The sequence below is a fragment of the Alnus glutinosa genome, chromosome 7 (assembly GCF_958979055.1).
Source record: "Alnus glutinosa chromosome 7, dhAlnGlut1.1, whole genome shotgun sequence".
NCBI classification, from domain to species: Eukaryota; Viridiplantae; Streptophyta; class Magnoliopsida; order Fagales; family Betulaceae; genus Alnus; species Alnus glutinosa.
This window is the reverse complement of record NC_084892.1, coordinates 27673047-27700980: the sequence shown is the minus strand read 5'-3', so window position 1 is coordinate 27700980 and position 27934 is coordinate 27673047. Positions and strand designations below refer to the sequence as shown.

General features: G+C 38.3%; 1 protein-coding gene across 1 annotated transcript; it reads right to left on the bottom strand.

The window, feature by feature from the left end:
• Positions 1–393: 393 nt before the first annotated feature.
• LOC133872976 (uncharacterized) lies at positions 394–27728 on the bottom strand. The gene is made up of 27 exons (XM_062310673.1): positions 27261–27728; positions 26871–27030; positions 26041–26133; positions 25859–25964; positions 25519–25687; positions 24364–24538; positions 17332–17460; positions 16663–17223; positions 15871–16467; positions 15601–15669; positions 15040–15156; positions 14721–14963; positions 9012–9059; positions 8788–8925; positions 8512–8676; positions 8338–8400; positions 8134–8241; positions 7957–8040; positions 7830–7877; positions 7463–7537; positions 2632–2727; positions 2468–2548; positions 2305–2376; positions 1949–1993; positions 1781–1864; positions 1091–1194; positions 394–894 (listed from the first exon to the last, which is right to left on the bottom strand). The coding sequence occupies exons 1-27, from the start codon at positions 27476–27478 to the stop codon at positions 711–713; spliced, it is 4032 nt and encodes a 1343-aa protein (XP_062166657.1). The 5' UTR covers positions 27479–27728; the 3' UTR covers positions 394–710.
• Between the last annotated feature and the right edge of the window lie 206 nt (positions 27729–27934).

Genomic DNA, 27934 nt, shown 5'->3' with positions numbered 1-27934 from the left:
GAACATTCTACTGGGATCATTTTTTATGTTGCAGTCTAGCAGACAAACTGAGAATTTTGCTCCTGCGATGACAAATATGCTAGGAAACAAGTTTTGACGGAAAGCTTAGTAAAAATAGATACACTAATTATAGCAACATACTCACCCATTATGTACACCGTCACCGTCAGATACAACAGCATAAAATCATTACTATGAAATGGCCGAAATGGAGAAAATCAAATTCACCAAACTAGAGCTTTCCAGTACAGCAGTAGCATTTTCATGTAGTGAAAGTAAAAAAATTAAAATAACTACATTTTTTTATGAACAAAATTTATTAAAGAGAAAAGGCAAATCCTCCGTACACATAATAGTATAAGAGAAGCGATCACCGTACAGGTGTTTGAAATCTAAAAAGAAAAGAACCATATTTATTTCATATACAAGATTTCATCACATTGTACACTGTCCAACATGCCCCTCAAATTCTGCAATTTCTTTGTAAACGGCACTCTGGGTAATGTCTTGCTGACAAGAGTAGTAATACGACATATATATGCCACGTATTCCTGTTCCACTAATTTAGAATGAGATTATAGACGTAGAGGCCCTGGCTATGGGAGTTTGGGATGACCCAATTGGCTAAGCTAGGGACACCTTTGGTATGCTAAGCAATGTCAAAATTGAAATGTGAAATCAAACTCTGTTAAAATCAACTTCTTGTGAAGTCAGGTAGCACCAGATGATTCTTTAGATTTCTCTGTCACCACATTATCTGAGTTGCTTGTAAGTCCAGTCTGAGCCTCACTTGTTTGCACCTGACTCGAATTCTGAGAATCTGGGGCAACTCCCGTTTGTGCCTGACTTGAAGTCTGTGAATCTGGTGCAATTCCCAGAACCACCAAGACAGATCTGAAACACATACATCCAAAGCAAGTCCTGTAATGACTATAGGAGAAGAAGCTAATTTATCAGGAGTAAGATGGCCTCTTTCCCCAACTTCTCCTTGCCCCAATTTCTTTTTTTTCTTTTTCTTTTTATTTTCTTTTTAAATTTTTTTTTTGCAGATTTACAGAAAGCTAAAAAGAAATGAAATTTCCTTATGAACCTTGGAAGTGAAGATCGGATGTTCGGTTGGCTAGCATGAGCAATCAAAGGTGCTTTTAGTGCTCCAGTTCTAGTCAATGCGTTTTCCAGCTGTGCTGGAGGTAGCTGAAAGACAAAACACATGATCAAAACAGAGAAAGAACAAATCCTTTAGAACTTCTAAAGCCCACAACATTATCCTAAACCCATGACGGGAATTACTTCCCTCTCCTGAACTCGACCTAGTACCATTGTCCTTATGAAAGGAGGTGAAGCTATCCAATGAGGCAGTTGCCTCAAATTTTTATTTATTTTTCTCCTTCATTCTTGAGGCTCTTGTATACGAATTGTTAACTTTACACAGAATTCATATTGTCTTGAATCTTAAAATTTGATTGCATCTGAGTTTTCTGCAGATGTTCTCCTCAAGTATAGTTCCGTGTACTTGGGTTGTCTTTCCTTCTTGGCACCCTTTAATGAATTTTCTTACTAAACCAGATAAAAACCGGCTAACTTTGTACTTATTTTTTATCTTCAGTATCAAGAATTGCAAGTATAATAAAAAATTGATAAAAAGAGAGAGAATTGACATGTGATCAGTAACTGTTAAAAGAGCCTATGATCTGCAATAGTTTCTGCAGCAAGCACATTTGACATGATTAAACATTACGAGGAAAAATTACCAACACAAGTAGAACCAGAAAAGCCAGACCTTAAGCAACACGCTGAATGACTGAGGCTTTGTCAGGAGTGCACACTTCAAGAATCCTACCCACAACTTTGGGTATTTCCAAATCTGCAATGCCTCAGTAAATCGGAGATAAAGTAAGAATGAAATTCTAAATGACTAGCAATCAGCTTACTATGAAAAAATAGTCACCTCCTTGCTCACAAGACGAGACAGGATCTCCATTATAAAATCCTCCTACATCATTTTTAAATCATTGAGTAAACTAAAAGTTATGAACATGTTGAGCAAAGAAATGAATTTTAACAAACACAGAAAATTCTTTCCCCTTTTTTTCCCTCACATTAAAGGGAAAGCAGCCAATTCAATCAGTTGACTGTAGCAACTTAATGAGTGGAGTATATAAACAAAAATGTAACAGAAAAAAATACCTAAGAACACATCAGGATATAGTGATATACCATGAATCCACAAAACGCCTAAACACGCACAAATTACAATATGGCTCTTAGAAAAAGAAAAAGAGAACATGCTGCTTAATTTCTCACCAGCCCTGGGAAAGCACCTATGGCTTGTAACACTGTCCGCATGAACAATAAAGGAAGAGGAATCTGCTCAACCTGCAGAGGAAAACCATGGTCATCTGTGAGCTCCGACAGACATAATTGGAATTTAGATGATAAAAAGTTGGGAGTTCTTGATGGTACACACCAACTGATTCAAAACCTTTGCAAGCACTTGTTGCGTGAATATTTGCCTCTGCTCAAAACAAGCATTGCATGCGTCTGTGACCTGCTCAACAAAATAACATTATTCAGTAATGGACTGCTTTTTTGGTACGATTTCAAAAGAGGGTAAAAACAAAAAAGCCATGCCTTCTTCAAGGGAATTCCATCTCTGTCAGTATCGATCGCATGGATAGCAATTAACACTTCAGCTGGAGTGAGCACTGGACCAGAATGAGATGATCCCTGTTTATGTTTTTAGTTAGATAATATATATTCAATCAATGATCAAACAATATATAAGGAACCGTCAGATAGTAGGATATGCATTTAAAAGCCAAGTATATGTATCAGCTTCTTTTAGATATGAAATCACTAAACAGTTCATGTGAAGTAAAAACATTTCTTCCATGCATCTCTCAACTGGATGAATAATTCTTCAAAGAAGATAAGGTAAACAAATAAGAAAAACAAGACAGCAAGCATTCTGTGATCCAAAATGTACTACAGAAATTTCATGACTACTGCGTTCTGACAGCTTATAATTCCATGGAAATTTAAATGGTTAACTGATAACAAACAAATACAGCATAGTGAATGGGTTAAGAGAAGCTCTGATGATTTTGAGTACCCAGAAAAACCCAGCAAAGTTACTGATATGATTGAAAGTCTTAGACCATTCACATCCGGTTCTTCAAAATTTTGAAGAATAACCCCACCCTTTCTATTTTAAAGAATCACTTTTGAAAAACACTCTACATCCCATTCTTTATTTTTATTTTTATTTTTCACTACTTCAGTGAAATATTCATTTTCATTTTTCTTTATTCTTTCTTTATTCTATTTTTTTAATGTGAGAACCCATCTTATGTCCAATAACAAAACTATAATCCTGGTCTTTTACTTCAATCCAGCTCCCACAGCCTCTTTTTTACTCAGCCCTCTCATCAACTTCCTGATATCTGCAAACTTCCCCCACTTACCTTCAGCTGCATATATATTTGACAGCATCACGAAAGTCCCCGCCATATTTGGCCTCAGATCTAATACCTTTCCAGCTGCCAACTAGCCCAAATCCGTAAGCTTACGTGCTTTACAAGCTGCAAGAAATGCCCCCCAAACAAAATCCTCAACTCGCCCTAGCAGATCCACGACACAACCATAAATCTTCTGATTTGGAGAGAGAGAGAGAGAGAGCTAAAGGGAGAGTTTCTATTAGAGAAGGGAGAGGGGAGAGAGTTTTATTAGATTAAAGAGAGATTTGAATAAAAAAAAAGGGGGGGAAATTACAGTTTACTCCCCGAAGTATCCACTCATTTGCATTTTAGCATCCAATGTATCTTACTATGGCAAAAAATATGGTCCGTCTATTTTTTCTCTATGGGCGGAACAAAAAACCAAAAACAATACAAGATAAAAAAATAATAATAATAAATAAATAAAGCGCCAAAAAAATAAATCAGTAGAGGTGGCCGACCACCCCATTAGGCCAAAAGAGGTGGCTCAAGTGCTCGACTACCCTTATGACTAGACTGGGGGTGGTTTAGCCACTCTCGTGTGGCCAAATGGGTGTGGCCCGGCCACTCCCATTCAGCCTGCCTGGGGTGGCGAACCACTCTTGTGGCCCATGGAGGTGGTTCAGTCACCCCCCGTGTGGCCAAATGAGGGTGGCCGAGGATTGAGTGTGGTTTCAGCAACCCCCATTTGGCCACACAGGGTGGTTGAACCACCCCAATTCAGCCGGTCTAGGGGTGACCGAAACTACCTTCATGTGCCCAAATGGGGTGGCTCAACCACCCCCCACCTTTTTTTTTTTGGCCTTTTTTTAATTATTATTATTTTTTAATTTTTTAGTTTAGTTTAGTTTTTTTTAATTTCTTTTTTATTTTGTATTTAAGCCTTTTGTTTTTACCCCCCCCCCCCCCCCCCCCTGGTAACAAAGGGCATTTTCGAAAGTTTTGGTCGAAAAAGGCCACGTGTCACGCACGTGATTTGGTTTCCTTCCAAAGAAACAAAAAATAGACGAATGGTATTTTTTGCCGCAATAAGATACATTGAGGGGGTTGATTGTCATTTTTTGAACATTGGACACAACAAAAATGTGGATACTTTTTTCTTTTGGGGGGAGGGGGGTGAAGTGTATTTTCCCCAAATAGAGATAACGAAGCTAAGGTTATATGGAGGATCACTAAAGCATTTTGTCCAAAATGAAGAATGATAAAGAACGGGATGCATAGGCATTTTAAGGTGTGGTTCTTCAAAATTTGAAGAAAAAGTGGGTTTGAAGAACCGGATGTGAATGCTCTTAGGTTCAGTAAAGTGTAAGCAATCGGATATAGGAGATGGAAAGGTCAATAAGCTAATTAAATGCAGTTCACAAATTACGTTTTTCTATCACAAATGTCATAGGCAATTGTAAGGCCATGGTACGATCCACGCATATGATCTATAAAAGCCTTGTAGGATACGACAATTAGGAAAAACATAGCATTTTAAATACCCAGAGAGCACTAATACAACTAAGAAGAATAGCCAAAGATGCTTGAAGCAACCTTCCCAAGTACTTGAGTTGAAAAGATTTTTAGAATTGCAGTGTCTTGGTTTTAGCAAATAATATGAATTTGAGAAGAGAAGCATGGTTAGACATATGAATTGAAACTCAAACTAGGTTCTCTTAGTTTTTCTTCTTCGCTTGGGTCTTTTAGTTTTGGGGTTTTCTTCTGTTGGGTGTAGATCTCAGTGGTTGGGGGATAGTTTCTTGAGCGTCAGGTGTTTGTGGGTTGCGCTTGTTGTGCGCGTAGGGGCGTCTACCGGTGGGTTCTGTGACTGTGTGGCTCCTCTCCGACGAAAATGTGATCATTCTCTGGGTCGGCCATTTGGGTTCCGGGTGTTATTTGAGATGGAGGTTAGTTTTTTCGTGGAGTCGAAGACTTTTGTCTTCTCGGTTTTGGATGGGGCGTCGACGATGAGGGTGGGGGAAAAGAGAAAAAGTTTCTCCGGCGAAATTTTCATCAGTCCTTCGTGCTCTGAGTGGTTGGCTTCGACATTGGAATCACTTGTGGGTTTTCCGGAAGATCAAGCTTTCGTCAAATCCTTCAGGGAAGGATCGAGAGTCCTGATCGCTCGGAGAGGGTGTGACCAAGCCGGCCGTTTCATCGAGGCAACTTCTTTCGGGATGGGTGGTCGGAAAGGGTTTATACTGATTCCTGAGGGACGTGGAGGGTGGGGTTGGATCAAATTCTCCGGCTAAGGAAGGCCGTTGTCTCCTTCTCTGCTTCTGTGGGCGGGGGGATTGGGTCCTTGCATAAGCTGGTGGAGAATAAGGGGAAGGAAGTTGAGGTTTGGCCGGGTTTGGTTCCTTTCTCGAAGGGGCCCTCCTTTGTGGAGGTGGTGAAGACAGGCTCGGTCGCTGTCGTGAAGAAGGTGCCTGTCATGGGGGGTCATTGTTCCGGGAGTAAGGTCGTGCCAGTGGATCATTGTGAGCTTGACTTTCTTCCGACGGTGAGGGTGTTAGATGCAGATGTGAGGTCAGCGTTGGACTGTTCTACCTTGGAGCCTTTCGATCCGATGGGTAAGGACCAGCTTCGCCGTCCGCTGGGTAAGTCTGTTCTTCCACGTGCGAGTTTGAAATTTGAAATTTCAAAGTTGCGCACGTGGAGTAAGCGGGTCATAGGTTTCAACTTGGCTTTGGGCCGGGCTGTTAAGAAGCTACTGGACCGGCGTGCAAGGATTGGTCTGAGTCGAAAAGGTTTGCGCTTGGGTTGCTTCATGCCAAAACCTAGTTCTTCACGGTCGTGGTTGTCGGAGACGACTTCGATGGCTTCTTCTGGGCTGTGCGATCTCGCTTTGTCGGAGATGGTGGTTCCCAGTGGGGACCTGTTGAGCGGAGACTGTTCTGGGGGTGGGTCGTCTATGGTTGAGTCGGCTACTCCGTTCGTCTTCCCTCCTTTGCCGACTGCGGATTTGCCGTCACCGGCGACTTTGGCTGGTCCTCCGACGCTGTCTGGGTCTTTGAGTGGTGAAGAGCTCTTTGTTTTTCCTTCTCTCTCAGGTGCCTCTGAGCTGGGTAAGAAGCTTCGTTCTTCCTCCTCCCCCTTGTTGCAGCCTTTTAAGCATTACTACAGGAGAGCTAGGGAGATCAGGGCAGGGCAGACTGTGGTATGGAATGATGGGTTGCTATCTGACTCTTTGGTAGCCTCAAAGCTGTCCGCAGAACCTATTCCTTTTAAGGTAAAGGGTGGAGAGTGTCATGCGAAGAAAAAGAAGAATCAGCCTCCTGCTATACAGGGGCTTTTTAGGAAGGGTTTCCTCAATCTTCCCCCGATTGTTTCTGTCCCTCCCGTTTTGATGCGGGAGGTCATGGACGTTGGGGAGGTTGGTCCTTCCTCTCCTCCGAGAGGCTGCATCTTTCCTTGTTCCGTTGAGGGAAACGGTTTCTCCCAATCTCAGAGTTGGCCTATCGGCTTTGATCATAATGGGGAGATGGTAGTTTGGGAGGAGGAGGAAGATGATTTTTGGGATGTTTCGCCCTTGGATTGGGCTTTGGAATGGGCTTTTTGGGAGGAGGCCTTGGCAATTAGGGATGCCATGGAAGAAGAGTTTCAGCGGGAGAAAATGATTGCGCGTCAAAAGTCTAAAGGAAAAAGGGAGCTTCTAAACCTACATAGCTCCATTAATTATAGTGATGCGGAAGTTCACTCTAGGAGGAGAAAAGGAAAGGCACACTTGTTGTAGGCTTGTGCGCTGTGGTGGGTGGTGGGTTGTATTGTTCTTAGTTGGGTTTCTTGGTGTGGGTGGTGGGTTGTGTTTGTTCTTTGGTGGGTGATGGGTTGTGTTGTTCTTATTGGTTTTTTTGGGCTTTTGTGGGTTAGCTTTGGTCTTTCCTATGTATACTGCCTGTGTACTTAGGGGTGCCTTACGCTTTCATTAATAAAGTCTTCTTACTTATCAAAAAAAAAAGAATCAAGGAAAAAATATGTACCTGTAGTATGCGAGCAAGTGCGGCTTGGAACTTATCTGGTGGAAGATTCACAACATGGGGAAAAATCAGCTTAACCTAACAAAAGAAGCTAATGACATTATTTGCAGCAAAACAAACTAAAGTCCAACCTAAATATTTAAAATCAATATTCAGAATAAATAATGAAAAGTCAAATATAAGAAAGTTAAGGAAAACTGAAAGAACAGTAAATCCAGTATATGCTTGGCATAAGCTAGAAGAAAGATAAAAGACCAGTATATAAAAGAGAGAAAACTCAATCAGCAAGAAAAAGGACAGTAGCAGCCATTTGATGACTTCTATCAGCAGATCACACAATTATACAAAGAAAGGAAAAAAAGGAAAGAACCTCGTCCTTTGATAGGAATGGTAATATCGGAATAAGAATCTCTAAATCCTGTAATCAACCACAAGCAAACACATATTAGCTATTAGCTTCATTTCTTTTTCAGAGTTAAGAAAATAATATGATATACCTTTACTTTGGAATCATATAACTTCCTAACGGTAAATAATAATTCTGAAGAGGGAATCGTCCCATCTGTCAGTGTATGCAAAACCTGATACAAACAAAAAAAAGGGAAAAAGAAAGGGTGTTGTCACATTTATCTTTTGCATGGAGATGGGCAAGTTATACAGTTAATCAGCAAAACCTGCATTAGTAGATTCTTGCTTCCACTTGGAGGATCTGAAATGATTTCAAGAAGATCTGACGAAGAGCCCATAGTACGGACTAGTACTGGGATCTGGCGATGAACCGTCTGCACCACACAACTATTAAGAAGCAAAAAATCATAGCAGGAATGACAAGAATTGACCCAAAATAATAATAATAATAATTTCATTCCTAATCAGACCTGCTTAACTGTCTTTGACATGCTCTTATAGCTATCAAATATTTGGCGAAAAAGGGAGTGCTTCTGTCAATTACATTACACAATTAAAAATATTAATTGAATTAAAGATTGAAAAAAGGGTAAATGATTGAAAACTAGGAGTAAAGAAGAATCTAAATTAAAAAAAAATAACACCTTGGTACACAAGGCAAAATACAGTGACATGTGTCGTTGGGCCTCGGAGACTGAAAGGGAGGACACAGTTTGACACGTGCTCGATTGATGAGTATCAGAGGAAATGTCTTTACTGTTGGCACTAATTGACAGATGTTCATCCACAGGTTTTTCCAGATCAGAAAACTGTAAGAGTTGTAATTAAGTTACAGCTATGCAGTTAAAACCCAAAACAAAAATATGTAAAATTGGATTTGCCTAATGTGGGACTCCACATCAGCAAATTAAAAAACATACCTTCTGTGATTCAGAGACCGGTCCTTCACTATCTGTTCTTTCTGTTGCATCATCACTTATTACAGAGAGCAACATTTCCTTTGCAAAATCCTCAATTTGTTTAGCAATGGATGATAAAGGGTACAACTTGTTTGCCACCTGTAAAAGGAATACACCCAGAAATGTAAGACAGATTTATTAAAAAGCTGACTTGTTGCTTCAATAGGAAGTTATGCCTTAATTACCAGACGTATTGCCTTCATACGCACTTCCTCCAAGTGATGGACTGCACTCTTCCAGAGGTAAAAGAGCAATCAAAGTCAATAAAGAGACAGGAAAAACTTCAGTTCTTTTCCATAATTAAGCATGTGCTTATAATGATATAAAGAAAAAGAGAAAAAGAAAAAAAGAAAACAGAAACAGAAGCGGTAAATAAAGAATAAATGAACGGGTTAAAATCAATTAATGTCATAGAATTACAACACCCAAAAATTGGAATTCACAAGATGTCAGCTTATAATCTCATATTGGGAAAATGTAAACCATGACCAAAAGAAGAAGAAGAAAAATATCAACAAGCTTAGTTCGTTACCAACCTTATTACCATGGAATCTTCAAAATTAGGGAGAATTTTACCAAAAGGATTGATCAACAAACTCAAATTTCCACCAGAAGTCAGATATAAATCAAGCAGATGTTAATAAGGTTCTGTTTATTTACCTAGGGTGGCTGGAGTTATGGTCAATATATAGGCATGTATACGAGCCGAGCTCGGGCGAGTAGTAGTTGTCCAAGCTCGGCTCGTTAAGAAAGTTTATGAGCTCGAGCTCGGCTCGAGCTCGTGACGGGTATTAAATATGGAACTCGGCTCGGCTCGCCAAGAGTAAAATCATGTCCAGGTTCGAGCTCGAGCTCGGTTTTTTGACGAGTCGAGTGTCTTATTGAGCACTCGGCTCGCCCGACTCGTAGACTTCGCAGTCGTTCCCATTTTCAGATGTAGTGGAAGAAAAACAAAAGCCGATCTGATGCAGTGGCTCAAGAGAAATAAGCAGAAGAAGAAGAAGAACTGATGGATTGCAGAGGCCTTTCACAATCTCCCAAAACGCTCTGGTTCCGACGATGGAGAGGTCTGGGTGACGCAGGGTAGCAGGGAAAAAGAAGGAGAAGAAAGAAAGAAAATGGAAGAAGAAAAGGAGTAGAATAAAAGAAAATGGAAGGTCTGGATGACGCAGGGGAGGGGGCAAAAAGAAGGAGAAGAAGAAAATAAAATGGAAGAAAAAAAGGAGGAGAAGAAAAAAGAAAATGGTCTGTGGTGTGGTCGACTGGCTGTTCATTTAAAATTTTTAATTTTCAATAGAAGATTCACGATTCACGAACGTTAAAAAAAATTTCCTACATGCTAATGTACCAAAATTCTATACTAACTGCTATCCAGACCGTTAAATATAATCATCAATTGTTGGATTAATTTTAGACCGTCCGATCAGATCAATGAGATTGATCCCATGTTCAATTTACACACCACATAATTTTTTTTCCCAAGATTGCGTTATAGCTGTTTTCCTCATTTTTCATTTGGAACGGCCAAGATTCCTTGGTGGAAGATCCTACGGTCAAAACATAATAAGAAAAAGCAAAAGAGTCCTCGGTAACGTGCGATCCACAACTGACAACTGACGAGTGAGGCCTGATGCAGTGACACGCTCTTGTCGCCTGTCTGGTCCGGTTAGAAAATCGAGCTGGGGAGTGGGGATTCAAAATTCACGCTGAATCACAGAAGTTGCAGCAAGTACATAGGAAATATAATCCTGATTGGCTGAGTTGCTGTACAGGCATATTGATTACATATTTGTCATAATCCTGTACACACAAAATCCTTTTGTTGACAATTGTACACAGATAATCCTGTACACGTTTATTGTTACATATTACTTAAAACTAACTAATTCTAACTTATATTTTACATATTGTCATATTGATACAATTATACATTTATATTTAATTAAGTAATTTGTTAAATATTAGGGTTAAATAGGCTAGACACCTATGTGCTTTACGAACTTTATTTTTTACCCCTCAGTTTTGTTTTGTATCAAAATTGTTACCTGTGGTATAGGAAAATACAAAAATGGTACCTCCTTCTAATTTTCTGTCCAAAACTAACGTCCAGCCACGTCATCCTACAGGTGTCGGATGCCTGTGCCCATAAGAAATCGCGGAGCCACCCATTAATAATAAGTCTTTTATTTCTTATGAAAGAAAGTCTTTTTCAAAGATTCTATAGAAATTTATATATGAAACCGAGATAGTAACCTTTTAGAAAATTCTAATGATAGTGAAAATGCCTATGCTTTATTCTTCTGAAGGTGGGAAAAAAGATAAAACTAAAACTGATTAAATTATTAATCAAAATTAAAGTTTGGCGTACATGCGCGACACATATCCCTGTGGCACACCTCAGTGCTGACGTGGCTACCATTTTTTTTTATTATTTTAATGATTTCTTTTATATAATAATAATAATATATTAAAAAAAAAAAAAAAAAACTGGGGTGGCTGCCACCCCCATTTTTGATACTTATTCAAACCACAAGAGGCACATCATGAAATTTATAAAACCACAGGGGTATATATGGGGAAAAAATTTGTGTTTAATTAACAAAAATTTAGTCATTTTTTGGGTTATATCAATTTGCCACGCATATAATTTTGTATTTTCAATTGTTACACATGACTGATTATGTTTTGTTTTGTCTTTTTTTTTTTAAGGGTTCAATTATTGTCAACATGTTATTTTGATACACGACATGCATATATGTTACTTTTGGTTCAAAGCAGGCATACCAAATATACCAAATATTATTTGTGTATAGAGTACCATTTATGATATTATTACAAAACTAAAGTACCATTTCTGGTACTTATTAAAACCACATGGGGCACATCATGAAATGTATAAAACCACAGGGGTATATATTGGAAAAAAAAAAATTGTAGTTTATAATTTTAAGGTTTTTTTTTTAAAAAAAACAAATAAAATAATTATAGCGGTGGCTCAGCCACCCCTTTGGGCCACTTGGGGTGGCCGAATCACCCCTTGACCAAAATGTGGGTGGCCGACCACCCCTAACGGCCAAAGTGAAAAAAATAAATAAATAAAAATAAATAAATAAATAAAAATTAGGTTTTGGTCTTTGGGGGTAGCCGAACCACCCCCATGGGCCACAACCAGCCCCAGACCCCCAGGCCAAATGGGGGTGGGTCGGCCACCCCCAAGGGCCAAAACCTAATTTTTTTATTTTTTTTTTCACTTTGGCCCTTGGGGGTGGCCGGCCACCCAAATTTTGGCCAAGGGGGTGATTCGGCCACCCCATGTGGCCCAAAGGGGTGGCTGAGCCACCGCTATAATTTTTTTTTTTTCAAAAAATTTAAAAAAAAAACCTTAAAATTAAAATCTACAATTTTTTTTCCAATATATACCCCTATGGTTTTATACATTTCATGATGTGCCCCATGTGGTTTTAATTGGTACTCTATACACAAATAATATTTGGTATGCCTGTTTTGAACAAAAAGTAATATGTATGCCTGTCGTGTATCAAAATAACATGTTGACAAGAATTGAACCCTTCAAAAAAAAAAAAAGACAAAACAAAACACAATAACTCATGTGTAACAATTGGAAACACAAAATTATATGCGTGGCCAATTGATATAACCCAAAAAATGGCTAAATGTTTGTTACTTAAACACGAATTTTTTTTTCCCATATATACCCCTGTGGTTTTATAAATTTCATGATGTACCCATGTAATTTGAATAAGTATCAGAAATGGTACCTTGAGGGTGGCTCAGCCACCCCCTTGGCCAAAATGGGGGAGGCAGCCACCCCAGATTTTTTTTTTTTTTTTATTTTATTTTATTTTATTTTATATTATTATTATTATTATTAGTATATATAAAAAATCATTAAAATAATAATAAAAATGGTAACCACGTCAGCGCTGAGGTATGCCATGGGGACAAGTGTCACGCATGTACGCCGACACCTGTAGGATGACGTGGCTGGACGTTAGTTTTGGACGGAGGTACCATTTCCGTCTTTTCCTATACTACAAGTATCAATTTTGATACAAAACAAAACTGAGAAGGCAAAAAATAAAGTTCGTAAAGCACAGGGGGTAAATATGTATTTAACCCTAAATATTGATCATAAATTCATAATTAGTAATTACACATTAACACAAATTACAATTAATCATAATTCATTAATTCATAGGCTCACAGCTCGAGTAAAACCCTTATTATTATTAATTATATTTAAAATAAAATAATAATAACTAGATACTTGATTATTATAATTTATATTAGTAACTTGGTGTGAATTGCATACTTTTGAGTTGTGACTTATATAGTTATGTAACTATGTCATTATGTGGCTATAAAAATTTATTGTTATAGTTTAATTTTTAATTATATATAGTTATGATTTATGATTCACATATTCTTTATAATATAACATGAAATTTATGAATCATAATTCATTACTTATACCAACTTCTTTAGTATCTAATAATAACATGCATATGATATAATATTATTAATATGATTATTACATTATATATTATGTCATATGACATAAGATTTAATATCATATAAATTGTTAGATCATACTTAAATTAAATCAAATGAATTGTTAGATCATATACCTAACTATTGTTGTTAGATCATAGTACATTATTAAAACTTGAATCACACTTAATTATACAATGATACAAATAAGTATTGTTGATATGATTAATTATTATATTGTACATTGTGTCATATGACATGAGATTTAATATCATATAAATTGTTAGATCATACTTAAATTAAATTAAATGAATTGTTAGATCATATCACCTAACTATTGTTGTTGAATCATAGTACATTGTTAGAACTTGTATCACACTTAATCATACAATGATACAAATAAGTATTTTTTATATGATTATTACATTGTATAATAAAAGATATAATGTACTATATCACATAAGATTTAATATTATATAAATTGTTAGATAATATGCATTTCATATAAATTCCTAGTGATAATACATATGATCATATGTATTTACAGAGCAAGCCTTTTCTGGATGATTTTATAAAAGATTTATGATTTATCAAAAAAAATAATAATATATATATATATATAATCTAATTATATGAATTCAAATAATTATACTTAATTTGTGATTATAAGAAACACACTGTTAATTTTAATGCTAATCAATTGATTTGGGATTATACCAATTACAATGTCATTGTATATGATATGATTATTTGAATAATACGATTAAGTATCAAGATTTTCATTAAATCATATGATTAACAATTTATTGTTAATTCAACAATCTTTAGATATTAATTATCTTTTATAATTAAATTGTATATTATATAGATACTTATAAATACTAATAGATATAACGAATAATTATATATATTGTATAACAATAATTATATATTGTTAATTCATAAGTGATGTACTAAATAAGTTATTTTTATCAATATATATACATATATTTATTAATAAATATGTATATTAATAAATATATACGAGTCGAGCTAATAAGCGAGCCGAGCCTTTTTACGAGTATGTTCGCGAACTTTAAACGAGCGAGCCGGGTTTTATTCGGGTATGTATCGTTTAATAATCGAGTTTAGTTCTGTGTCCGCGAGTAGCTCATTTAATAACCGAGTCGCGCACGAGCCGAGTCTTATCGAGCCGAGCCCGAGCGAGCTCACGGGTAGCTTTGCTTCGTTTACATCCCTATCAATATATATGAGAAGAAACCATGCAATTCTCAACAACAAAAAACATAACAAAAGAAGATATAACTAGAATTAGATGCTATACTGCAACTAGGAAACAACATAAACAGATATGATGAAGTTCATGGTTAAGAGAAGCTTACCTGTAAAGCAATTTTCAAGCACACATCTCGAATGAGAGGCCTCAGCATAATCAATCTCCACACGGCACTGAGACCTTGAGTAACTCGATCCCCACTTTGCAACTCGTCAGCTTTGTCACAGTTTCCTGGAGAACACAGGGACTCTAATAATTTTAAAACCGACTTTGGCAGATCAGGAGCTTCATCAAGCAATCTACTTAATGATTTGTCTGAAGGTGGAAAAGAATCTCGAAGTGTTTCCGCCTGCACAAGAAAAAAATTGCTCAGCTTTTGCCTTGCAAAAGAACAAGTGAATTAAATATGGAAAATGGACACACACCACAGTAAGAAGGAATTTTTCATATTCAGAAGCTGCAGTTGTAGAAGAAAAGAAGTCACGGTCCTCTACTTGCTCACCATATAACCTGTAGAGGACACGCAATGTCAACTCGTGCCCCTGAAGACATCCAGTGATTACTGTCAGTTGATGTGTCAGATGAATGCAGTGAGCAAAAAGTAACACAGTGGCCCTTTTCAACAACTAACAAATTTCAACACAAACATACAGACAGGACATGGTAACGGCCACCAAGTTCATTAGTGTTTTCTTCATCTGATAGAAAGACTTCAATGAAACGAAGTAGTACATGGAAAATCTACATCCCATAGCTAGGTTTAAGGTGCATGCATACAGGTGTGTCCAGTTGTCAGATTTGTCTACTTTTCAAAAACAAAAAGTTATTTTAAAGTTCTCAGCAAGTACACACATATGAATGCGTGCAAGGTTGTTAAAGGTCTCAGTTCCAGACTCATGATGTAAGAAGCTATAAACCAGTTAAAAACGCTAAGCAAAGCTAGGCCAGTATCTAACTAGTAAACAAAAGCTGGAAAACTCACTTACCTCGTGACCCATATAATCTTCCAATATATGCGTCTGTAACAGTATCCAGGGGTCCAACTCTGAGGGAAACTGCAATAAAATCAAATTGAAAAACAAGCTAATAAAGAAAAGTTGAGTGCATACTGACAGCAGGGTATAAGGCCATACAACTATTTTACATCACAAAACTTACTATATATATATATATATATATACATATATATAAAACAGCCCTTTCTGTTACAAACAGTACAGATGATAATAAACATCTTTCAAAAGATAGAATCTTACCTCAACCCCTAAATTTGCAAGAAGTGAAAAGCGGACTTGTGCACCTCCAGCAACTGCTACTTGCTTATATGCCTCAACAATACGCATAAAAGCCAATTTCTGCAAATGATCCTTCTGTTCATCATCAAGGTAAACAACAGGTGCTGCCATCTTGGGCAAGACAAAATGAGAAGACAACCCAACAGAAGTTGCCGTTGACGAGACCAGGCTAGTGACATCTGTAACAGCTGCTTTTGGGCTAAGCTCCTCAGACCTGTCTGTAGACATTGATGGAAGTAAACTCAGTGATGACTGACCTAAACTTGTAACTTGCTCTTGACTGGCTTCTTCTAAATCAGTGGATGCCAAAGAGGAAGCAACCAATGTCTCTGACAATCCATCAGCATGCGCAGAAGAATCCAGGCCAGGTATCTCGCTCTCTAGATTCCCCACATCATGGATATCAGATGGAATAGGAGAGCAGCCTTTCTCCATTCCAGACGAAACAACATCAGAAGAAGCTAGTAAACCAGTGGGCGAAATTGCATTATCAGATTCATGGTCCATGCCAACACATGCAAGAACAGCCACAACACCTTCTTCCTCGCCATGAGGTTTCTACAATTACATTAATATGAATAATCTCAGAATAGCAAAACTAAAAAACAAATATAATACAATTACAAATCACTAGAGGATCAGAAAATAAAAGTGTTAAATAATAGTCTTTGAGCCACACGCCCCCCCCCCCCCAAAAAAAAAGGAACATAAAAAAGGAGCTCTCAGAATCAGAATTAAAAGAGAGAACCATACCACTATATCACTGGATGCAGATTGTTGAGCATCTAACAGTGAGGCTATTGGTGGGAAAGTACTAGAAAGTGACAGAACATTTGCTACAAATGATGGAGGATATTTAGCTTGAGTATCACTGCCAGCTATAGTCATGTTCAGCAGCGAATCTTCATCTTGTTCAGCTTTGAAACGATTGGGAGGCAGGTAACGCATATTAGCCATCACTACCTCAGCTAGCAAGTCGGCAGAGATACTTGAGATAAGAATCTCCAAAGAGCCAACAGCTTTTTCACCTTGCGCAACCAACGCACCAAACATAGCAACAAGCTGCTGCACAGGTCCAGAATCACCATCTCCTCTGGAAGTGTTTGGACGAGCTGAAGGAACGTCATCCCGAGGCATTGTGATTTTCTTATCCAACTCTCTAGTCGATTCCTCTGAGACACTAGGCGATGGTCTTGCTCGTTTTTCAGGCACATCTTCATCTTCGGCCAGATCACTACTGTCCGGTGATCCAGATCTTTTTCTCCCCAAATTACTGTCCACAGCATCACACGCTTTAATTGTGGGTTTCTCTTCCTGTAAAATATTTCAGCCATTGTCAAGAAATTGTCAAGAATATCCTGGGGTATGTGAATCTCTCTTTACATGCCTACGAATAGAATGGGAAGCAAAGTTGACAGGTACCTTAATAACTGGTGAATCTTCTTTCCCTTCGCCTAGACTTCCATTAGTCTTGCAACCTTGTTGAAGATCTTGTTCCGCCAACCCTCCAGGTTTAATCTCCCCCAAGGCACCAACCAAACGATCCCGCCACTGCAGAAACCAAAAAATCCCTTATTTATCAATTCTGTGTGACAAAGCAAAAATTCAGCGTAGAAACTGCAATTTAGGGCACTGGCTTGATGGATGTACAAGTGAATTACTAAAATATCAAAGAAACTTCTTCCAGTACAAGTTATGAAAGTAATGAAAGCTTAAACCAATTTGGCGATGCCAATATATTCATCGCCTATCCCAGTAATCGAACTTTAGAATTGTTGGGTTTTCAACCATGCTCAATAACATGAGCGTTCATTCATATATATAGACAGATTACAAAAGACTTTGAATCAAACACTAACTCTGATTACCCGGACTCTCTTTACATTAGACTAGAACTCATCTAGCTTTATCTCTTAGGACTCTCACTGTGAACATAGAAGTAGAATACTAGAAGGACTCTATCTTATCATAGAACTCTATCTTATCATATCAGCATTAGAACTTCGGATAGGAGATGTGGTCCTATCACTTGTCTTTCGAATAGATTGCAACGCACAAGACTCAGATTTGGATTGTGAGTCTTGTGCGTGAGTTGTGTTAATACCCTCCCGCAAGATCAACGGGGGAGAGGACACGTTGAGCTTGGAACATAGAAGTTGAAACCGGTTGGAGACAAGAGGTTTAGTAAGCACATCAGCTATTTGATCCGAACTAGGAATGAATCGAATATTCAGAGACTTATCAGCAACACGATCTCGTACAAAATGGAAGTCAATTTCCACATGCTTGGTACGCGCATGGAAAACTGGGTTGACCGACATGTATGTAGCTCCAATGTTATCACACCACAATGTTGGTGTAGAAGAGAGACCAATGCCAAGGTCTAGAAGGAGGGCACGAACCCAGAGGAGCTCGGCAATAGTATTAGCAACAACCTTGTATTCAGCTTCCGTTGATGACCGAGAGACAGTTGGCTGTTTGTGGGAGCTCCAGGAGATCAGATTGGAACCAAGAAAAACACAGTATGCACCCGTGGAGCGACGATCATTTGAGCAACCAGCCCAGTCAGCGTCCGAGTAAGCTGCCAAAGTTGTACTCGAGGTGCGATGAAGAAGAAGACCATGGGAAGGAGTATGCTTCAAATACCGAAGAATCCGTTTAACTGCTTGCCAACGAGGTTTGAGTGGTCTATGCATGAATTGACACACTCGATTGACAGCAAAGCTCAAATCAAGACGAGTGAGCGAAAGGTATTGCAAGGAGCCAACTGTGCTCCAATAAAGGGAAGGGTCTTCCATAGGATCACCAGTGAAGGCCGAAAGTGTGGAGGGGGAAGCCATGGGAGATGTAACTGGTTTGGCCTCAATCATATTGGTTTTCTTCAAAAGATCCAAGATGTACCTGCGTTGGGAGAGTAGAAAACCAGATTTCACTTCAACTCCAAGAAAATAATGAAGATCACCCAGCTCTTTCACTGCAAAGTCAGTACTTAGAAGCTGAAGTAACTCGGTAATGGCAGCAGGAACGGAAGCTGTAATGATGATGTCGTCCACGTAAATAAGAAGATACATAGTGACATCCTTGGTCCTATAAATGAAGAGAGAGGAATCGACCTTAGAACCCACAAAGCCGAGCTGCAATAGTTTAGTGCTCAGTCGAGAAAACCAGGCTCGGGGAGCCTGTTTTAAACCATAAATTGCTTTCTGAGTTTACACACATGCTGAGGACAATTGGGGTTGATGAATCCGGGAGGTTGCACCATCTAGACATCTTCAGACAGAAAACCGTGAAGGAAAGCATTCTGGATGTCAATCTGTTTGAGAGGCCAACCTGCTGAATGAGCAATAGAAAGAACAGTCTAGATTGTTGTAGGCTTCACAACCGGACTAAATGTCACGCCATAATCAAGGCCAGCTTGTTGATGAAAGCCTTTGGCAACAAGTCTGGCTTTGTGACGTTCAATTGAACCATCTGCTCTCCGTTTGAGTTTAAAAACCCATTTACAGCAGACAACATTATGAGAAGACTGCGGAGGAACTAAAAACCCAAGTCTGGTTTTGAAGCAGAGCGTTAAATTCTACTTGCATAGCATTCCTCCATTCAGGAACAGTAATGACTTTGGAGAAGCAGGTCAGCTCTACACCTGCAGATTGAGTTTCTGCCAATAATACCCGAGTAATAGGATACCTGATGGTGCCGTCCATAAGCTGTCTCTGCTGAATAATATTATTCATGGATCTTGTACACATTGGATGAGTTCGAACAGGAAGGTCATCCGGGCCAGAGAGTGAACTAGGCATGCTTTGTTCTGCAGAAGAAGGGGGAGATTGACTAGAAGATGATATGGAAGGAGAAACTATTACAGGATGTGAAGGCTTAGTTGAGACAGATGCTGGAAAAAGTAGAGGAGGAAGAACTGAAGCTGGGGTAGGTGATACAGAATCTGTGGATGAAGGAACAACAGCAAAGGGGAATCTATTCTCATGAAAGATGACATCTCGTGAGATATACATTCTTCCAGATTCAATATGAAGACATTTATAGCCTTTGTGATGGGCACTATAACCTAGAAAAACACATTCTTTTGAACGAAAAGAGAATTTGTGGGAATTATATGGACGTAGGTTAGGAAAACAGGCACAACCGAAAACTTTAAGAAACTTATAATCAGGAGTACGATGAAAAAGTTTCTCAAAAGGAGATTTGTTTTGCAATAAGGGGGTGGGGAGTCGATTGATTAGATAGCATGAAGTTAAACATGCTTCATCCCAATACTTTTGAGGGAGATGACTATCGGCCAAGAGAGCCAAAGTTGTGTCAATTAAGTGACGATGCTTCCTCTCAACACATCCTTGTTGTTGATGTGTGCGAGGACACGAGATGCGATGAGAAATACCTATAGATTGAAAATAGGTATGTAGATTGCGATATTCACCACCCCAGTCAGATTGAACACTCTTAATTTTGGAGTTTAGTAAGCGTTCAATCATGACTTGGAATTGAAGAAAAGTTGACATAACATCGGGTTTTGATTGAATAGCAAACACCCAAGTATAACTACTAAAGGCATCAATAAAAGACACATAGTAACGATTTCCATTAAACGAAAGAGTTGGGGAAGGTCCCATACATCTGAGTAAATTAAATCTAAAGGTTTACAAATGCGGGAATTGGAAATAACAAATGGCAGTTGATGACCCTTGGCCTGAGGACAAGCATTACAAGGGGAGGCTGCCTTATTGGGAAGAACTGGAAGCTGAAATTGAGATAGGACACGGTGGACAGTGCGAAAAGCAGGATGTCCGAGACGCTTGTGCCAGTGAGCAGTGGAAGTGCGCTAACCTAAGAAGGCTTGTTTGATTGGTGGAGAACTGGATGAAGGAGTGAGTTGATACAACCCATCCTTAATGAGGCCTCGATGGAGGATGGTTCCTGTTTGAGAGTCCTTGATCACAAAATGAAATGAGTGAAATTCAAAAAAGATGGAATTATCAACAGCAAATTGTCTAACCGAGAGAAGATTTTTGCAGATTTGAGGGACACGAAGAAGCTGATTAAGAATAAAAGACCGACGAGATAATGATAAAGACGCAGAACCAGTATGAGAAATTGGCAAACCTGTTCCATCTCCTACACGGATTTGATCCTGTCCAGTGTATTCCTCATGTGACAGATTGAGATTCTGGAGGTCGTTGGTAATATGATGAGTGGCCCCTGTATCAGGGTACCGTGTGTCCTCAGCAGGCAGCATCGGAGACGAGTAATAAGCCTAAGGGGAAGGCTGTGGAGAATCAGAGAAGGAAGAGGACTCCTGCCTTTGATAACAGGGAAGAGCTGTGTGTCCAAGCTTGCCACAAATCTGGCATGTTGGGCGGGAAGAGGATGCAGCATCCTGAAAAAATAAAAGCCTCGTCCACGATTATTGTTGAATGAACCACGACCACCACGGTTATATGGTCGGCTACCACGACCACGAGAACCTTGGCCCCTAGCCATGGGAGCCCGAGAGGAAAGATTTGCCACTGGTTGTTGGATGTCAAGAGTTGGAACCTGCTATTCCAGGCGCATCTCATGAGCAAGAAGAAGGCCGTATAACTCATCAATGGAGAGAGGGTCAACCCGGGTAGTAACTGATGTAACGAAAGGGTCATATTTGGATCCAAGGCCCTTGAGAAGAAATGAGACACTATCAAAGTCGTTGAGAGGCTGACCAGCAGCAGCCAGGGTGTCACTAAGGGTCTTAATAGTCTGGAAATACTCTGTAATTGAGGTATTTCCCTTCTTAACAGTGGCGAGTTGAAAGTAAATCTGCATTACTCGGGCTCTAACCTGAGAAGCAAACATAGTGAGCAGATTTTTCCATAAGGCTGAGGATGTAGCACAACCGACGGCATGCACTACATATGGTTCGGAAAGAGTTGAGATAAGGATGCTGAGAATCAGTTGGTCCCTTTGGCACCACACGAGATAGTCTGGGTTGACAATAGTTGCAACAGCTCCAACGTCAGTACTGGGATTTGGGATTGTTTGAGCCGGGACTGGATTGGAGCCATCAAGGAATCTGTAAGAATCATGTCCCTTGATATAAGCAAGGACTTGTGTCTTCCAAGCCATGAAGTTTCCTTTAGAAAGCTTGATATGGAGATTGGGGTTCATGTTTGGGACGGTAAAGACAACTTGCTAGGGGGTTTGTGTTTGGGGTTGAGTGGCTGTAGAAGCCACAGAGGCGACGGAAGAAGGAGAATCAGAATCAGAATCCGCAATGAACCAAGACGTTTGTCTATGAAAAGGCTCTGATACCATAATCGAACTTTAGAATTGTTGGGTTTTCAACCATGCTCAATAACATGAGCGTTCATTCATATATATAGACTGATTACAAAAGACTTTGAATCAAACACTAACTCTGATTACCCGGACTCTCTTTACATTAGACTAGAACTCATCTAGCTTTATCTCTTAGGACTCTCACTGTGAACATAGAAGTAGAATACTAGAAGGACTCTATCTTATCATAGAACTCTATCTTATCATATCAGCATTAAAACTTCGGATAGGAGATGTAGTCCTATCACTTGTCTTCCAAATAGATTGCAACGCACAAGACTCAGATTTGGATTGTGAGTCTTGTGCGTGAGTTGTGTTAATACCCAGATAAACCCACTATCAGTCAAGAGTCCTGTGGCAACTAACGGATAAGTGAGGAAGAAAGAGTAAAGAAAGGTGAGGTGAGGAGTTCAACCACAGCATCAAAAAACCAATGACAACCAAAAAAGAAAATAATTTTAACAATAACACTACCAAACAACAACCAATACATAAACACAAAATTATGAGAAAATAGGGACATATAAATTAGCTGACCCCAGTTACTTGGGATAAAAACTTAGTTGTGAAACATAACATATATCAATGACATAATAGTTCTATAGACCATGGTAAGAGATTATCTAAAAGGTACGGTAGCCTATGATTTTATCAAAAGATTTAGTCTCACAAAGACTCGGGATACGGCTTGATTGCATAATATTCAAATTCAGATATAAGTATCAGTCTGTGAGTGACCATGATCCAAAGGAAAGGCATCATATGCAAAATTTTAATAATCAAATTAAATTCTCTGCTGACTTTTATGAACAAGACATTTTTATATTGAATGAGAAAACAGGCCTAAGATCAGCTCAGGAGAGACAGAGACAGAAGAGGCCTGCGATTGACAACCAATTTATTAATGCGTATTTGATACATGTATTCTTACATACATAGACACATACAACCAATTTAGTAACGTATATTCAATACATACATACATACACAAATAGACACATGTTAATAAATGCATACATATGTACATATCATATACTCTATTTGTGCCTGTGTACATATCTATATGAATATATGTATGACGCGCACATAAAAGCCACATAAGTAATTCTCAATACAAATCATATATCTGAGATTTTAACACCAGTCAAATATGAAAAAGAAAATAGTAAGAAAAGTAAAAACTATTTTACAAGTATTAACGTATTAATATTTTATTGAGTTTTATGAGTTAAATGCATGCATCAGGCAGCCTTAGGGCAGAATAGTAACCCTATAACTGCCTCTCCTTGTCTCTATGCAAGTCTCAAGGTATCAATGTCAAGTCATGTGCCTTTCAAAGTTAGCAAAGACTTGACAACAGTACCATCCAATAGAATTTTTTTAAATATCTACACATATTGCTCCACAAACAGGGGGGAAAAGTTAATAGCTTATTTGATTCAAAACTTGCATACTTGAAATCTAATCCAACCACAACATGTTAGTCATAAATCCAGATAAAGAGACGAAGGGGAATGAAAATGGTTGGTTTGGTAAAGTTTCGAGAAATGTTTTGGGTCTTGGGTTTTGAAAAAAGTAAAAATCGAGAATCGATTTGGTGCGGGTCACATTTGAAAAAATTGATGTATGTGGAGTTCACAAAAAAATTTCTTTCGTAAAATTTTGAGGAGTGTTTCTGACAAACAAAAACCTAAATATTTTTTTCACAAAATAAAAGGAAAAAAAAAAAAAAAAACCTACCGGAGTTTCCACTGCAGGGCCACCAGATGGATCTAGTGGTGACCACGGAGACGCTAGACGGATATGGCAGCCCTGCAATGACCACCGCCACCACTTTTTTTTTTTTAATGTTTTTTAATGTAACAAGGAAGATCCACACCCAAAAAAATGAGCATGTATTTAGTTCTTTTTGAGTAGTGTTGTGTGAAAAGTGTTTTGTTTGTTGAAAAGAGTTTTGTTTTTGTTTTTTTTTTTAAAAAAAAGGGTGTTAGTGGCAGGGGCCACATCTGAAAATCTGTTTGGATAATTGATATTTGAGAAGAGTTTTCAGCATTTGAGAAGCGCCAACAGTTTTTAAATTTTACTCGCTTAAGAACATCAAATATGTGTTAAGTATAAAAGAAATACCGGAGCAGCACCCGGGTGTGTACATTTCAAGCAGGTGAGGAAGGCGTTTTTCAAAGCATGATGTGCAGCAGAAACATGCATTCCATTGATCACAGAGCTCGAGGGTTCCAAACCAAGTAAAACTGGCAGAATTCGTCCATAGAATGCAGGCCTTTGTTTTGCAATTGCCGAAAGACTGGTAAAAAAACATGTAGCAATAAAGAGAAAGATAAAGCCAAGCTGCAGTACTAGAACCTAACAAATAGCATAAACAGATACTAGCAATTAAGTGACAAGAAAGTATAGACTATAAGAAGAATTTCCAAATAAACCACACAATTTTAAATGAGCATGACATGAAAAAATCATGTTTTCTATCATATACTTATCCCTTTTGGCATTAAGAAAATCTGTTTGGATAATTGATGTTTTCTCAGCATTCTACCATCAAAAATTCTTTTTCCAAACACAAAGCCTGGGTAACTAAGGAAGGTCAATGAATAGAAAAGGCCCTAGGGAAAAAGTTACTCCTTTCCCATAATTAGTGTCTTCTGCAAAAGATATACCCTTTTAAAGGGGAATCATTAAATGTCATAAAAACTCATTTTTAAATTCACCCTCGTATTACCGGTGTTTTGATTAATTTCTTTTTCAACTTTTCATTAAGAACAACATTTTAGAGTGAGGTGTAAAAGGGGAAACAAAAATTTTATGTTTTCAAATTTTTTGATCAGAAATGCATTCTAGACGAAATAAAAATAGAAACTCAAACACTCATAATGACTGGAGGGAGTATCTTTCTATTTTTTATTCCTTTTTCTTTTGTGTTTTTCTGGAGGGAGAGGAGATTAACGCATAGAGGAAAATTCATCAAGAGAGAACACTATTGTAACTCAATTCTGCACAAGTCTCTCAAAAGATGTGAATTACATTTTTCACAAACTCGTTCCATGTCAACATAAAGGTTTGATTTTATATATATATATAAAGGTTTGATTTTATTGTTTCAAGTATGAGCCTACAATGAGCATATGATAGAGAAAGGCCTTTTTTCTATCATATACTTATCCCTTTTGGCATTAAGAAATCCATTTGTCTGAAGTAACAGATAACCTGAAATAGCAAAATTCTTGCAGAAAATTCGAATAAGCATATAATAGAGAAAGGTCAAATTACCTATTAATGAGCACAATGGTTTCTGCATTACTAAGAGATTTCACTGTCGGGAACCTGAGTTGATCAAGCAATAGACCCAAACTCTGAGTGGCCTCAATTGACAAATCTCCAACATTAAGCAAAGGGTGGCCCGCACGTATCCAAGATATATTAAATTGCACAAACTTTCCTACAAAGTGGGTAAGTGTGCTGTATAAGCAAATACAAGTTGTACACTTGTACTTATCCAAAAAAAATAAGCAAATACAAGTTGTTTGAGTTGTAATGTATCCACATATTTAAATTACATATCCTTGACGTTCAAGCTCACTGAGCCTGAAATAAAGTAAAATCTTATTACCTTCATAAGGAGGGGGCTCTGGAGAGCCATTAGGATCGGGTGTGTAAAGAAGAATGACTGCTTCAACAAACTTCAGTGCCAGTAACCTTGTCCCACCGCTTCCATGCTAGGGAACATGCCGTTACAATGAATCAGAATATGCACAATATCGAGTTCCATGTTATCATAAGATCATTGTTTACCTGAAAAGCTACCGAGTATATTTCGTCCTTGAATTTTAACATCCACTCCCATGATGACTCAAGTGAACTGTCCAACTCACTTGAATATAGACCCTGATGGTCACAAATGCAAGCACATAAGTAGTGATAAGGTTGTTGCAGAAAAATGTATGCTGTAAGAAACACCATATCCAACCATTGTTACGACTTTATCATTTTTGCATATAGGAAGGTCATACAGGATGGTCAGCCATGCGCAATAGTAATCTAAATCAAGATTCAAAAAAAAAAAAAAAAAAAAAAAAAAAAAAGAGAGAGGCTGAAAAAATATGTGCATAGAGATGATGAAAAACATCATTAGTGGGAATTTAACAGAGGAAATGGCTCTAGATAGAAGTTCATGGAAGATGGAGCCAGCCATGGACAATGCTATAATTCATCATATATCTCTTTTACTATATTGAAAGTACCCGCACTAAGCTAGATTACTACTTTTTGGAAATGTTGGTAGACCAGGAGACGTTTTAAGTCCACCAACCTAAGACAAGTTAGATAAGCTGTGAGAAAGCCATTCCTCATCAGTTGCTGGTAGAAAATTAGAAATAGAAGAGTTAGCATCTTCAAACACTTTCCAAGAAAATTGTTTGAAAACATGTCCAAGTTTATAATAAGAATTGAAGTCCTTTCAAATCTATGACTACATAACATAATTCAAATAGTGAAAAATGTACAGTAAAAATGAAAAACTAAACTAGAAGAAAAGGCATAAAAGTTTGGCAGCATGGGTTATTAATAATCCTCGACAAGCATCAAATAAATGAATTCAACGATCTCAAAAACAGATTAAGAACCTGAATTGTAACTTTTTCAAGAGTCAAACGAAACAATTCGATCCCACTAGCGATGGCTTGTCGAGCAACAGCCGGTGTACCGTCACTCAAAACATTAATCAACTCAGGCACAATTTCAGGTAAGAATTCCACATGCTTAAGTCCAATTTCACCAATAATCCTACATTTTTAAGCAAACAAAACCAGATAAAGCTTTAACACAGCATTCATCACATGAAAAAACCAGAAATACACAAGCTGCGAAGACACTAAAAACGGGAAATAATATATAGTCTTCCATGCGATAGTGTTATCTCCAAGAAAAAAGATTTTACAAGGAAAAATAAAAACTAATTAAATAAATCAAATGTAGCGGGAAAAGTGTAACTAGGGTTTTCAGCGGAGCGTTACTCGGCAACATGCTTGCGAACCGGGCTGAACCGGTCAGACTGGAGGTCGAAAATGAGAGGGAGGAACTCCGAGAACAAGGCATGATCTTGTTGGAGCAAATCTTGCTTCAATTGGCGCAAGGGTTCGAGCTTAGACGGTATATCCGAGGCCGACTTGACCGAGTTTACCAAACTTGCGAGATTTTCCCTCGTGTTGGTGGCCATCATCACTGCCACCATTGCTGAAGAAAACCTAATTTGGGAATAAGATCATGAACTGTGCCCGTGTAGGGTTTAGAGGGAGAAGAAAGATTTGAAATACGGTTTCACGATGGGGAGGGGAGCTCGATCGGTTTGTTGCGTCTCAATTCACTGTGCTCTGTACGGTTCGGACCCCACCTTCTTCGGGCCTGGGCCATCGCCCATGCCGGGGTTTCTTCACAAATTGCCTGAACTGAACTACCCCGGGGTTGTTGGGCTGCGCAAAGGGCCGAATTGGGAAGGGAAACATTTAGGGCCAATTGGTGGCGACCGGGAAGAGCTCCAACTTCTAGATTTAGGCTGTCTTATGTCCGGTTTTGGATTTCAAAAAAATGCGATTTAAAATAATAATTTTAAAACGTATAATTTAAAAAAAATATTTTTAAAAATATAGTTAAACGTTTGGTAAAATTGTAATTTTGCATTTAAAATCGT

Excerpts from the sequence above, each read along its gene's own strand:
- LOC133872976 (XM_062310673.1), bottom strand. The coding sequence starts at position 27,478 with ATGGTGGCAGTGATGATGGCCACCAACACGAGGGAAAATCTCGCAAGT. Across the intron at positions 8,677-8,787 it reads CGGTCTCTGAATCACAGAAG|TTTTCTGATCTGGAAAAACC; the intron begins GTATGTTTTTTA and ends CAACTCTTACAG. Across the intron at positions 8,242-8,337 it reads TGTCAAAGACAGTTAAGCAG|ACGGTTCATCGCCAGATCCC; the intron begins GTCTGATTAGGA and ends TGTGTGGTGCAG.